The sequence below is a fragment of the Oreochromis aureus genome, linkage group 3 (genome assembly GCF_013358895.1).
Source record: "Oreochromis aureus strain Israel breed Guangdong linkage group 3, ZZ_aureus, whole genome shotgun sequence".
Classification (NCBI taxonomy): domain Eukaryota; kingdom Metazoa; phylum Chordata; class Actinopteri; order Cichliformes; family Cichlidae; genus Oreochromis; species Oreochromis aureus.
In genome coordinates, this window is record NC_052944.1 from 22363760 (window position 1) to 22379161 (window position 15402).

The 15402-nt window shown below is 39.6% G+C and overlaps 1 protein-coding gene across 4 annotated transcripts in view; it reads left to right on the forward strand.

Annotated features, from left to right (window-relative positions):
- zmp:0000000660 (arf-GAP with Rho-GAP domain, ANK repeat and PH domain-containing protein 2) overlaps window positions 1-11695 on the forward strand; it is a 161897-nt gene extending 150202 nt beyond the window's left edge. For all 4 annotated transcript variants that reach the window (XM_039609635.1, XM_039609634.1, XM_031749355.2 and 1 more), the window contains exons 30-33: window positions 3326-3361; window positions 6328-6391; window positions 8366-8488; window positions 9311-11695. In XM_039609635.1, coding sequence (XP_039465569.1) covers window positions 3326-3361; window positions 6328-6391; window positions 8366-8488; window positions 9311-9745 — 658 coding nt within the window. In that variant the 3' untranslated portion in view covers window positions 9746-11695. The remainder of the gene's footprint in view (window positions 1-3325; window positions 3362-6327; window positions 6392-8365; window positions 8489-9310) is intronic.
- The last annotated feature ends 3707 nt before the right edge of the window (window positions 11696-15402 follow it).

Sequence of the window (15402 nt, forward strand, 5' to 3'; positions counted from 1 at the left end):
TACACGTCTTGATTTGGTGCATGCTGTTAGTTTTCATCTTCACTGTTGATTAGCGAGTACAGCTGCAGTGGAATTAATTTGAAAGCACTGCTTTTAATACCTGATGCTAGGTTGTTTAAAGCAAGCAATAAACTGGGGGGAAAACAGAAATCCACTTTCTTTAAACCACAGGACAAAATGCCTAGAAGCAAAAATGTAAATAGTACACCGTGTTATTTAATTCACGGGTTTCGTGAGGGAGATTTTATTTTTTTATGTTTTGGTTCTTTGACTGTTTAAGTGAAATGCGTCCGCATCTCTGCTGATAAAATTACAGCTGCAAATGGACAAAGCTAATTTGGAATAGCGGAATAGGTTTTAGTCATAACATGGAGCAAAGCATCTTCTGCAGCCTGTATAATTCCAGGAAAATGGATGTTCTGCCTTCCAGCCTGTGCTGAAGTCCTGTGTTGTGCCGCTAATGTGCATTTATTAATTTGCACCATTGTGTTATTGTTCCGCCACCGAAGGGCCTTCATTGCCTCAGAGATTTTACCGAAAAAACACAGGTCGCTTTCTCTCTTCCGCCGGTAAAACAACAGTGGCACAAATTCTCTGCTGAATCGCAGACACAACTGCCTGTGTCACCGGGGTCAGGCAACAAATACAAAGCAGATTTTGTGATTTTTTTTTTCCAAACCCCCCGTGGCCATTTTCCTGGCATATTTGCATGTCGGTAATTCATCTTTACCAAAAATGGACGCTGCATTTTTATTCGACCCAGCGTTTTGAGTGTTTTGCCCTGTTAAAGTTTGTTTATTTGATTCCCCTTGTGTCTTCACCCCTGTGTTTAAGTCTCCCTCACCCTTCATGTGTTTCTGTCTCTCATCATGTTTCCTGTTTTATTTTGAAGAGGTCTGGTGTCACATGTTCATTGTGTTTAGTTTCACTTCCCCTGTGCCGTCATTATGTTGATTCTAATCAGCTGTTTTTCCAAGTTTTTCCATGTTCAAGGTTTTGTTCTTTGTCTATTGTGTTTAGCATTTAGTTTTTCCCAGTTTAGCTCTAGTTAGTTTAGCCTCAGTGTGCATCTGCCTTTTGTTTTGTACCTTTTCCCAGACACAAATAAACATCTCGCCTTTTGTTAAATTATAGTTTAATTCCAAGTTTTGGCATTTGAGTCCTCTTCCTCCCTCCACACATGCATACATTCTTACCAAATCCGTCCTCCTGGAAGTGACGCCGTACTTCCTCTTTCCCTTCCTCTACCCTTAAAGTTTTGCCACCCACCCCTTCCCCAAAACCAGGGATGTCAAACAGATTTTACATCATGGCTCACATACACCTCACTTTAATATTAGGTGGGACCAATGAAACTCTCCATTCTGTCAGTGTAAAGAAGTTTAACGACACATTAGTGCCTGAGATATCTTAATATGTGAACAAGAAGGACAATTTCAACAGTACTAAACTGTTTTTCCACATGATAAAGAAATGCTGCTGTAATCTGAAATCTTTCAGTCTTAAATTCTAAGAAGTAAATGTGTAAAATTACAGGAAAAAATCCTGGTAGCTCGATGCCCAGATGGTCCTGTTTTTATAAAACAGAAAGCTTCTGTTAATTCACAGAAAATGTCCTTATTTCTGTGGACCCATTGTGAAAAACAAACAAAACCAAAAACAGACATTTTTATAGTCGATAGTGAAAAGACGGGAATGTTTCTGTTATTTAATTGTTTATCTATTACTTAATTACTTTGGTGTAGCAGGAATAGCTATACGAGAGGTCTTTGTTAGTATGAAAAGCTGCAACACTTCTAAAAGTAAAAAACTTTATGCTTTTCTTTACATGTTCCAAATGCATCCAGTGGGGCCGGATTAGAGTCGTTGCCAGGCCATTTCTGGCCTTCAGGCCTTATGTTTGACATGCATGCCCAAGACCCTCCTGACCCCATCTTATTTTTCACTGTAATGAAATTGATTAAATGTAATTGCGTTTTAACAAATACAAATTATTAAACTCGGTTCCCGCAAGTAGAAAAACATTGCCGCCACTGTTTTATTTTAATGATCCTCTGTTATTGGAATTGATGACACACGCCAGCGCCGCAGCATTTCTTGTTGGTCAAACAAAGAGGACATTTATTCGAGAAGCCAAACCCTATATTTCACATCGCGCGATTATAATTCCTCATAATTTTCCCCGTGTCGGACTGTCGAGTCGAACAAAAGAAAAAGTGAGAAATGAGCCCAGAGAACGATTGTCTGCATTACGAAGTCCTTCAGGGCGAGGAAAACCGGATAAGAGAGCAGGAGTGGGAGACGGAGAGAGAGAGAGAGATGAGGGAAAAGAGGGACAGACAGAGAGAAAGATGCAGGCTGGTATCATATACTGTTGAGTGGGCTGTGGGAGAAGTCATACAGCGAATAAAGAAATAAAGACAGAGTGCTGAGGAGAATGGAGAGAGTCATAGTGAGAGGGTTAGGAAAAGGCAGCGCTCCAGTACCTCATTAGGTTGAGGTCTATTTGTGAGCGGCCTACTGCTGGGCTGGATCTGCTGCCCTCACTCACAGGAGTGGTGCTCCAGGCTGCTGGCTCTCTCCAACCCCCCCTCTCTCTTCGCTTTGTTCTTCTCCCTACTTTTCTGCTTCTTTCAGCTGCTGCTGCAGAGGTTTTTGAGGAAAGCGCATTCTCTAGGAAGGTGGTCTTTTCACCTTATGTTACCCCCGCGCAGGTTAATTTACACCGAAGCGCACACGTATCCACGTATCGATGGGCTTTTGAGTGCATGGAAATCGTGGCGTGTGGGAAGAGGGTCGTTCCTTTTAGCTAACACCGCAGCTTGGTGCAGTAAACCGTGTTCGTATGATCATCTGTCTTTACCCCCAGCAGATTCGCTCACCGCGCCAGCATGTCAGAAGTTCTGTGTCTTTTGCAGCCTTCCTAACAAAATATACTTTAAGGCTTATAGGTGAACAGCGTGTGCTCTGTGTATTGTACAGTTTGGCCCAGAGCATATTGATGTCTGCTCATGCATAAACATGTGGGCTGAAACTGCACTAATTAGCTTAATTAATTCTACTGTTTGGCACCCAGTGTTTGTAGGGAACTCTCTTTCCTCTTTGGATGTTCGTGAAAAGGTTTTGACCTTCTACTATCTTTACAGTACTTTCTCAAGTTGTTTAAAGTTGTTTATGTGAAGTGGGATTTTTGAACATTCGCCGTTTCTTTTACAGAAACTTGTGAACCCTGTTTTTGAATTACACCAGTATGCAGGAAATTGCAAATTTAGACTTGCAGAATCCCAATTTCCAAGTCTGAACTGTCTCTTCCCTCTTTTCACAGCTGGGGCTTCACCATCTGCACTGATAAACAGCAATTGTGAGTAACACACTGACGTTCTATGAGTCGTGGTTGTATGTTTAACCCTTTTCTGCGTTAAACTCTAAGAATCTAATAGTTAGAACAAAAAAGAGACAAAAAAGAGTAATGTCCTCTCAGTGTTAGCCTCTACCAGTAACACTGAGTCAGCGTGCTAGCTTCTAGTACATCTGTTCATAGCTGTCTGTCAAACTAATCTCTGTAAGCAGGTATTAACATGTAGAATCAGTAGAAATGGGGCTGGGGATATTTACCAAAAACCTGGTGTTAAACAAGCTTCAGGTCTCAACTGGAGCATCGATGCACTCCAGCGTTATTGGTACTGCTTTCAGTAGTGGAGAACATAAGAAAATTAATTAATTATTGCTACAAAAAACATAGTTTTTCACATTTTTGTCTGACTAGCTTTGATTAGCTTCTGGCTACATGCCAACAGGTCTTTTAGCAAGTAAAGAAGGAAACATGAGCAGTTCTTTCGAACATTCGGCAAAGGTCCATCACATTTAGGCAAAAAAGTGCACAATGTTTGATGTCCTAGAATCGAAAATATGAACATGAACTAATGATTAAAAGTAATTTTTTAGTAAACTGAGAAGTGTGACAGAGTTTTTGTTGGCGCACTTGCATCCACGTAAACCCCAACACCCCCCCCCCCCCCACTCCGACCTCACACCCGAATTAACTCATGAGATCCACATAACTTCACTTGGCTACCTGACAAAATCTGCTACAACATTATGTAATATCTGTTATTAATTTGATTCTTTCTTCTTCAAAAAGTACTGATAAGAATACAAATAAACTCCCATCCACCCTGTGTCAGAGCAAATACTGAATGTTTCCTGTCTGACAATGTCTAGACTATCAGTTAAGGTTTAGGTACGAGTGATTATTACCCAGTGCTGATTATATGTTGAATTTAAAGCCTTCGTTATACAGGGAATATAGATTTTCACATTATCGAGTATTCAGCCAAGCTATGGTCAAAATAATTAAAATATTATAATACAGTTCTGCAGAGGATACAAAATTACAGTGATTGCACATTAATTCAGTAAATTCTATTTGATGTTAATTTTATCTGTGGATGTGGTGAAACACACTTCTGCTTTAACCTTCATGTTAATTAGTCCCTCACAAAACTTTCTGCTGTAGTTTTATCCGCTTGAATGCAAAGAGTAACATCTTATATAAATGGCACTATATATGCCACATGACTTTGTTATACAGTGCTGTGAGAAACTATTTTCTCCATTTCTGATTTCTTTGTTTTTTGCATATTTGTCACACTTACGCTCTGTTTAATGATGTGAAACATAACATTAGCAAAAGATAACCAGAGTAAATACTAAACTCAGTTTTTAAATAATTAGTTCATGTTTTAGGGGTGGGGATAAGGTCCCATAATACCAACCGAACTCGGTAATTTATTGGGATTAACGACATTTTTAGGAAAGCTGAGTTCAGTTTCGCTAGCCACACCCAGGCCTGATTATTGTCACACCTGCTGGATCAAGAAATCACGTAAACTGAAGCAGGCTAAAAGATCTCAGAAAGCAACACATCACGATCTAAAGAAACAGCTGAGAAACAAACTCATATCTATCAGTCTAGAAATGGTTGCAAAGCCATTTCTAAGGTTTGGGACTCCAGTGAACCACAGTGAGAGCCATTATCCACAAACAGGGAAAACTTGGAATGGTGTGAACCTTCCCAAGGATTGACGACTCACAACAGAAGTTGCAAAAGAACCCAGAGCAGCATCTAAAGAACTGCAGGCCTCACGTGTCTCAGTTGAGGTGAGAGTTTACGATTCATCAATAAGAAAAGCGATTGGGCAAAAATGGCATCCATGGGAGAGAACAAGGAGAAAACCATTGGTGACCAAAAAGAACTCAAAGGCTTGTTTCACATTTACCAAAAAACCTCTTGATGACCTCGGAGACTTTTGGTAAAATATTCTGTAGACTGATGAGGCAAAAGGTGAACTTTTTGGAGGGGTTGAGTCCTGTTACATGTGGACACAGCATTTTAGAAAAGAAAACAACATCATACAGCAGTCAAACATGGTGGTGGTAGTGTGACGGTCTGGGGCTGCTTCCAGAAAGAAAGTTTCTGGCCATCAGTTCATACTTCATGCCCTGAAGCTCAAGATCTGAAACACACCAGCGAGTCCACCTCTGAATGGGTCAAAAAAACATGGAGGTTTGGAGCGGTCTATTCAAAGTCTGGACTCCAATCAGATTGAGATGCTTTGGCATGACCTAAAACAGGCCGTTCATGGCTGAAAATACACCAATGTGACTTAAAACAATTCTGTAATGATGAGTGGGCCAAAGTTCCTCCACAGTGATGTAAAAGACTCACTGTCAGTTATCGCAAACACTTGATTGCAGTTCTTGCACAACCAGTTATTAGGCTTAGGGGGCAATTATTTTTTCACACACAGGGCCAGGTAGGGTTGGATAACTTTTAACCTTAGTAAATGAAATGATCATTTAAACATTTTTGTGTTTACTCTGGTTATGTTTGTCCAATGTTAAGTTTTGATCGATGATCTGAAACATGTAAGTGTGACAAATATGCAAAAAACTAAGAAACCAACAAGGGAGCAAATAGTTTTTCACAGCGCTGTATGTCTCATTTCATTTCTGCTCTTTTAATAATAGCAAACCTGGAGTACAGTGCATGACAGGTATTACTTTAAACCTTCATCCTAAATTATATCTCACAAAACTAATCGTTGCTGCATATATAGACTTTATTAATGCAGATTCGCAGAATCAAAGGTGACTGCAGCTATGGCGCAGTCTTTTTTTATTTTTTTTATTCGGTGATCCCCTCAGAAGAAACTGTGTCCAGTGCTGTGACTCACCAAGTCCAGCTGCCTGATTAAAATGGGTGTGAAAATAATGAGGTGGAAATCAGCGACAGCGACTGATGTGACCAAGCTTTCTCCTCCTCAGGCATTTCTGCTGCGACAAGAGGGAGACGCAGGTCAACTGGGTGACAGACATCATCAGGATGAAGGTAAGATGACGCGCAACTAGAGAGGAAGTTAAAACAGGAGCGAGGAATTCTCTCATGCAGACGCTCGATAAGGCAATTTAATGAGCAGACGCTGAAGTGTGCGGTGTAGCTGCAGGAGTGCAGGAGAACTATGTGCATCCCTCTCTCTAAGCCTTTTATTGCGGTGTCGTGAGCCAAAAATATCAGTGAATGTGACATGCACGCTGTGGACATATCCTCCTCCTTTTCCCTTCCATATTTGGATGAAAAATACCCTCAAATACAGACAGAATAAATCATCTTTTTTTTTACAATCCATATCTCAGAACAAGGAGATATGATAAATCATATATTTTTCCTCCCAATCATCCTTTTCCTTTGTACGGTTAGGCAGACAAAAATACATAAACAGGGGAGAGAACTGTAAAGTTTTCGAGGTCACTCAGCAATAACATAAATCACTTTATGTGGAAAAGCTGTGAGAATAAGGTCAAGGCGACTGTAACAATCACATTGTGGTACTTAGCCTCCAGATAGAGCTAAGTGTTGTCGCTGTCAGTCGCTGACACAGCACATATGACATAAATAATGCAGGGCAAAGCAAACCAAGGGGAGAACAGCTACGCACGTGTCATAATCTTGTGTTAATTTTCACTCTCGCAGTCATTTCTGCTCCCCTCCAAGAGAAACGGCGTCTTATTTTCTCATTAGACTCAACACTGGTGTCTATTTTTTGCTCATTTTCAACTAAAAGACCAAAGTTGAACTTCACACTCGTCCTTAACTGAAAGATCGAAGGAAGATTTGCCAGCTCTGTATTGTATGCTCAGCACATTTCATCAGTATTAGCACTCTGGCTGTCTCCCTTTATGGGAACCCGTCTGCAGCAAAGTGTTGTTTATCACAGGTGCTTACTGTAAAAGCCTTTTAGTGCCTTAGTTTGGGTTAGAAAGTAAAAAGGGCAACACTGTCGGGGAGAGATTGATCTAAAGGGGAAGGCAATTTTTGTCTGTTGTTTCTAAGTGTTTCAAGGTGTTTATTTCAGTGGACTTACCCCCTCCTCCTCGATCTTTGCAGAAGCTCTCTGCTCTGCAACAACTAAATCTATAGCAGACCGGAGCCGGCTAAAAATATTAGAATTCTCTTCCCAAATCTGCTAAATATCAGGATTGTCAGCTTCCAACGCAGAGGCTTGAGGGAAGGACGCGGGACTTGTGGGAAGGGCAGAGAGAAAGTGCAGATGAGAAAGTAGACGGAAAGCACTTGTTCTTGATTTCCCTTCCCTTACCTGTTAGCGAGCATTGTGCTCCAACAGTTTCCATAGCAACTGGCGATGGAGGACCTCATTCTGAAGCAAGGTAGAATGGGTGATGGCGGGTGTTCGAGAGTTGGGGGAGGGTGTAAAGGTCCAAGGACAGGTCCTGGCAGTGATGAAATAAGGATTTGTTAAAGAGAGACAGTTCTACAGGTTGGGGGAAGGGGGGGGGGGGGCACGGTGATTTAAAAGGAGACATTGTTAAAGAGAAAGTTTAGCCGGAGATCAGAGTGCAGCCAGGCTGCTGTGCTGGAACAGAGTATCATGATTCTTTGACTTCCCCTTATTATTAAAGATGCTTGTCTCAATCTGACTGAAAACTGAACCGGCACGTAGATATTTCAGACTAAGGAGCAATATCATGCTTTTTATTATTTATTCATACTTTCAAAAACAAATGTTGTTGCTGACAGTTCTGTTTCTCCTTTCTTTCCTTCCTTCATTCTTGCACAGTCAAAGGCAACCATCTAGTTTTTAGTGCGTCTTGGAGTCATCATTAGTCTATTCATTCATGTTATTCCTCATCTGCTCCATTTTATGTACATTACATTTTACTGCATAGGTCTCATACATGCAGAGCTGGACCTTAAAGAGCATACAAAGACAATAAATGAAAATAAAGTGACCTTGTTTTAAATGATATATAACCCGTTTTCATGATGTATGCCTTGTGCCTTCAGTATGGTTCTGACCTTCATGCATCCACCAACTCAAAGGAAACGGCAGATTACAAATCCTCCAGAGGTGGAGCTCTAACTGAAGGGAGCAAGGTGCTGCCTCAGAACCTCAACTCTAGCAAACAGGTGAGGAACTCAATGGGTTTTTTTTTTTTTTGCCCCTCAGCCCTAAAAGGCTGATGGGGGGTATTGTTGTGGCTGGCAGCGTGGGCACCTGACTTTGCGAACACAAGAATGAGGGAATGTAGGATTTTCAAATTGATAGCAGAGGTGCATCTACTAAAAAACTCAGATGACTTTAAATCTCAGTAACATTGACCTCAAGGTCCTCTGACCCTGATCCCAAAGTCAAAGGTCAGGTTTTCTGAAAATTTTGTGAATGTAATAACTCAGAAAAGGAGTTACCTTGGATTTTCACATTTATACCATAGGTGCATCTACTTGGAGGCTGAGGAGTGGTGGGTTTTTCTTTATAAATAAGAGTTATTTGCTACTATGGTTAGGTTGGAAAGTAATTGATCAATATTAATATTAGTATTATTATTAGTTTTTCAAGAGTTTCAAAATATGGCTATGTTTGCCATAGAGCCATAGAGCGGAAGACGCACAATCTGATATCCTCGTGTTGGTGTTGTTCCTACATCAGAGTAAAAATGTTAGTCCGGGATCAGTATTCCTGCAGACCAGCCACCATACACCTAATGACACCACATCCCTAAGCTATGAGATCAACATGATTGATCAGTTGTCATGTTCATACTGGACCAACATTATTATGATGATACAGAAACAACACCAACACGGAGACCATCAGACAGACTGTGAAACACTTTTTAGTTGTATTTAGCTTTAGTTTTATTCTTGTCATCATGCATCATGCTATGACTGATTATAAGATTGAAGAGTCTGTGGTTTTACTACATCTATATCTGCCATGTTTACCTACAGACAACCGAAAGGAGGGTTTCTCTTGGAGCTCTTGGAGATGGAGAACGGAGGCCCGCCAAGGATCCTAGTCCCCACTTCAAGTCCAACACCATAGGTGCTCCAAAGTCCAATACCATGGGTCTTCCAAAATCCAACCCCATAGCTGTTCCAAAGTCCAACACCATAGGTGCTCCAAAGTCCAACGACCCATTCAAACCCCCAGCAATCCCAAACAGAAGAACTTCAGTGGATGTTTGCCTGCCTCTACGGCTCCCCTCACCATCTTCTTCCAGACACATGCAGCCCATGCCTTTGCCCGTTCTCCCTCAAAGCGGCTGTAAGACCGTCAATAAAAGACCTGCTCTGGGTGGGGAAGCTATACTGCCTCCAAGTCTGCTGAATGAACTCAACTCGGTGCTGAACAAGACTGGTCGCACTAATAAGAACAATGACTGACGGGAGGAGACAGGAGGGGGAAATTACATACAGTATCATGATCATTTTGAACAATAACACAAAGTGGGAGGAAAAAGATGACGGAAGACTGGCTGAAAGACTACACAGTATTAATGAACAGAGAACAAGTTGCTGTCATGAGTGATGATCACAGTCTTACTTGAGCTTTTGAACTTGTGTATATATATGGAGATGGCGATGCACATGGGAATGTGGAAAACAGGTGCAGGAGACTGCAAAGGTCACGCAAACCTCAGCTGGCCATGGCGCTGACCCAAGCACTACAAATTGAGATTTATATACCACTCTTTGAAAGCTAGAGAAAGTTGCGTAAATATGTTCAGCTATCAAACTCAGAAGTTTCCAGAAGTATTTCCAAATGCTTATGTAATGTCTTTTTTTCCCAGCTAAAGCCTTGCCAAAGCCTGCGTTGACTCGCTAATGGAGATTTGCCGCGTTAATGCAGTTATGGCGTTGACGTCATTTTAACGAGATTAACGTGGACAGCACTAATGCAAATATGTAACTATAGTAATTTCAAAGCTAAATTTTCGTTATTATTGCTGCCCACCTGCAGCACCATGGCAGTCCACCAGGGGGCTGCAGCCCACACTTTGGGAATCATTGCCTTACAGGACAACATTCTCCCGGATATGTACAGTACTGCCAAGAAAATAATACATTCATGCATGTTGATGCACAAAAAGCTAATTTGGTGTGCACAGCTAATTAATGGTTTTAAATAGAAGTACGATACAATATTAGCTGGCTGTGGCGCATTGGCCAAAGTGTTAGGTACCTTTATTTATTTGTAGTTGCTTTTATGGTTCTAGCAGTTTTTGTACCACTGTAACTGTTACAATTGTAACTGAACTGTAGCTCTACTAGCAGTGTTCTTGAAGCCTAAGATTACATTTTTAAACTTTGCAGGGGGCCACCGCCAAATGTAAAATTAATGTACAGCATAAATATATAAATAAATGTGCTAATTGCTTAAACATTTAGTGAAGTTGCACATTCATGTTCAGCGTTTTCACAGACATTTGTGCTCAACATTACCCTGGATAGTTACGTTGTTAATTTGTTCCTGGACTAATCCTGGACTAACATTTTGCTAGCTTGTTTCTATGGGTTATCTTTTTTTCTGGTATTTTAAAAAGAAAAAAGGCCTGAAAACAGAAAATATCAGCATGATGATGCAAGAGATCATAATCTCATCACCACATTCAAAACAGTGATTCAGTGATTCAAATGCTAACCAAAATAAATGCAGATAATAGAATTAAAGTTGGTTTGTATTAATTACTGATTATCAGAAAGATGGATCCATCTGTGTGGAGGAAGTGGTTGAAAGCATCTTTAGTGTGTTCTGATGTGTCTTTAGGTTATACCAGCTGACTGCTTTTTAAAGATCTGTGGATCCTCTTGGGTATAAATTCGTCTAGGGATTGTCGGAAATGTATGTATGCCTGAGATTATTGAGTGACCTATAAACAAGTAGCAGCTCTCTCAATGTCTTCTCTGGGAGTCAGTGTAAACATCAGTATTGTGCTCAGTTCTCTTGGTTCTTGTTAGAGAGCTCTTGCAGCAGCTTTCTGACAGAGCTGTAGATGTCTAAATATATTTTAGGGAGACTGGAGAAGATCCCTCTAAAGCATATTGATTTAGTTATTAATATGATGTTGCTTGGCCCTAAATTGCCAAAATATGTAACTTGTACTTTTGTCTTTGCAGTCAAAGTGAGAAAAATACAATATTTATGTCATTAACTAACTCTGACTCTCATTTATTTAAAGATTGACGCGAAGTTTATGGGCCTGTAGTGCTTATGGGTGCTGAAAGACCCGAGTATGCTTAGTGCACCTTAAATAGCTTAAAAACAACAACAACTACAAAAACTATTTGCACTTTGTGACATTGCGTGTTATCCAGCTGGAAGCATCCACCAAAAGATGGGTACACTGTGGTCATAAACAGGTGGACAAGGTCAGCAACAATACTCAGGTAGGCTGTGGTGTTTAAATGATGCTAAGTTGGTACTAAGCTTCTTTAAACAAGCTATTGTTGAGCCAATATTAAAGAAACCTCACCTGGATCCATTTCTTCCTAACAGTTATAGGCCAATATCCAAATTGCCTTTTATATCGAAAATTTTAGAAAAAGTAGTACTAGAACAACTTAACAGCATTTTTATCCAGGAAATAGTTATGGACACTTTCCAGTCTGGTTTTCGTAAATTGCATTCCACTGAAACGGCCTTACTTAGAGTATCTAGTGATATCTTGATGGCAGCAGACTCTGGAGAATACACAGTACTGGTCCTGTTGGATCTCAGCTCTGCTTTTGACACTGTAGATCACAGTATCATGATAAATAGACTCGAGAACTTGTTTGGGATTACTGGTGTTGTTTTAAAATGGTTTATATCATATCTGTCTGAGAGATCTTTTACTGTTTGCATGAATCATGTCACATCAGAATCAACAGTTTTGCCGTGTGAGGTACCTCAGGGATCTGTACTGGGTCCAATTCTCTTTTTACTTTATGTATTTCCCCTAGGCCAAATTATTAAGCGCTATAAATATATCTCCTATCATCTCTATGCTGACGACATCCAACTATACTGTTCCTTCAAAATGTCTGAGTTTTATAAATTGTCTAATTTAAGTAATTGCCTGACAGAAATTAACAAATGGTTATATGACAATTTTCTCCAACTAAACTCTGATAAAACAGAAACTCTAATTATTGCTCCAGACCACATGGTCCCAGAAATTAGACAGCATATCAGCTTCTTAGACCCTTATGTAAAATCAAGCCTTAGAAACCTCGGTGTCATATTTGACAGCTCGATGTCGCTTGAGCAACATTCTAAGCAGCTGGTCCGAAACTGTTTTTATCATTTACGGAATATTTCTAAACTCAGACTAATGGTATCAAAGCTTGAACTTGAGATGATTATTCATGCTTTTATTTCTTCTCGTTTAGACTATTGTAATGGCCTTTTTACTTGTTTTAACAAATCAGCCTTAAATCGTCTTCAGACTGTGCAGAATGCTGCAGCACGACTCTTAACAGGCACCAAGAGAAGGTCGCATATCACTCCAGTCTTGGCCTCCCTTCACTGGTTGCCTGTAAATTTTAGGTTTCATTTTAAAATTTTAGTTCTAACCTTTAGGGCCCTACATGGTCAGGCTCCCCAATATTTATCTGACCTGCTGAAACCACATACATCTTCTCAGGCTTTAAGGTCATTAGATCAGAGACTGCTGGTGGTACCGCGCACTCTTCTTTTAAAAATCGTGGTGATCGGGCCTTTCAGACTGTGGCACCACGGTTGTGGAATTCTCTCCCACTGTCTCTTCGCTGCACGGACTCCATTGATTCTTTTAAGAAACAGCTGAAGACATTTTTATTTAGAAAAGCATTTGATTAATTTCCTCTTATGCTGTTTTTATAGTTTTATTGTTTTACATTGTTTTATTTACTGTTATATTGTTTTTATATTCCCATTTCCTGTGTTGTAAAGCACTTTGTGATTTTTATCTGTGAAAAGCGCTATATAAATAAATTTTACTTACTTACTTACTTACTAAGGGTCCCAAAATAGCCCTCACACCATTACATTACCTGAACATGGCCTGAACTGTTGATACAAGGCAGAATGGATACATGCTTTCATATTGTTTACACCAACCTCTGACCCAACCACCTGAACGTCGCAGCAGAAGTCGAGACTCATCAGATCAGGCAATGTTTTTTTTCAGTTTTCTATTGTCCAATTTTGGTGAAGTTGTGTGAATTGTAGCTTCAGTTTCCTTCTATTCTAGCCCATCTACCTTAAGGCTTGATATATTGTATGTTCAGAGGTACTGTTCTGAGCAAGAACATGCCAGTAGATCAGCAATTTCTGAAATATTCAAACCAGCATCTTTGGTACCAACACCAGTGCTACATTCAAAGTTACTTACCGTAAGTCACCTTTCTTCCCCATTTTGATACTCAGTTTGAACTTCAGCAGGCTGTCTTGAATATGCCTACAGTTCCTGCCATGTGATTAGCTGATTATAAGTTTGTGTTACACAGGAGTTGTGCAGGTGATAAGTAAGTGATTAGGTTGCCGGAGAGTGTCGAATTAAAAAGTAGTGGCCCGAGAATCGAACCCTGTGGGACTCCACATGTCCCAGTCACATTCTGATACGTGATGTGATGCTTGCTCATAGACAGTCATCTGATTGCTGGGATTTTTCTATATTATTGCAGGCTCTTGACCTTAGAACATAAAGCACATTATGGCAACTGTTGCTGTCATTAGTCGCTATAGCAATAAAACTGAATTGAATTGAAATTGATATAAATCAGTTTTTTTTTTTTAATGTAAATGGCTACAATGTATCTCATACCTGAAAGATGTGCTCTGAGGATTAAACCAGAAAACACCTAATTTACAAGTCTGCCAAAAATTAGTTTTTTGTTCACAATATCAAATGCTGCACTTAGATAAAGCATTACTAAAATTTATGTTTTGTCAAAATGAGAATAGGGCAGTAGCTTTTAACACCTTTTAATAGAAGTGACCTCCGTGATTACGACTGAAGCCAGAGCAAAAGATTTGTCCAAAAAAGACCCACTGTGTATTCAAAACGTTCAAGTTCAATCAAAAAAACTCTCTTTGTATTGCTGCTATGGAACAATGAGCTATCTAGATGATAAATGGATAAACATATACATTTATGGACACCTTTTATGAAGCTCAAGACCAAATATATGTTGCACGTAACACTTGCTAGCAGAAAACATTCATAAATTGAGAAGCGGTGCAGTCTCTCTTTCTCGTGTCACGGCTGCATCTGTTGTGCGGCGCAAATTAAACATTTCTATCTTTGCCAAAAGTTCTGGCTAAAAATTACCTTTCCTGTGTTTCCACAGAAATACAGATGGTGGGAACAGTGGAGATGGCAGAAGTGTCAGTGTGAGACTGTAACAGAATTGGAGATTCTCTCTTTTTTTTCCTCCCTTCTCTTTTCTTTCACATAAATTGTCATCTCTCTACTTTTTGCAGTGAGAAAACTATAACTACAGGCAGATCCATCGGATAATTAAAGTTATTTAATATGAGTGAAAGAAGATTTCTGCGGTGGTAGAAATGTGGTATTAAAAAAATGATAAACATCAGTGTTTAATGATAATTACCATCATTTCTTTCAGGTTTATTATGCATTATGATTGCCTTTTTTTTTTTTTTTTTTTTAAAGTGTTTTCTTTTTTCATGTTCAGTTGCTGAAAGCTCACATCTGCTCTCTTCTGGTGTATAAAACAGAATAATTTAAGCTTTTCTCGCATGGTAAATCTTCTCCGAATATCTAAAGATTTAAAATTCCATTGAGCAGATATCTCCTGTATACTCAGCTGTAATCTATGTTCATCTCTGTGAGCTTTAAGAGATACTAACCAAGAGCCACAAAGAGCAACCCAACTCATGTTTTGGATTCCTGTGACCAGTAAAAGAGACTTTTTAAAAAAATCTTTGACTTATTCATATGTAATTATATCATTATTTTATTCACAAATTATACTGGATTCTACTTTTTCTGGACTGAAACTCAAAAATAAACTCTCTTTGAATAATGTATAGGAGTCGGAAAGTGCACACGTAG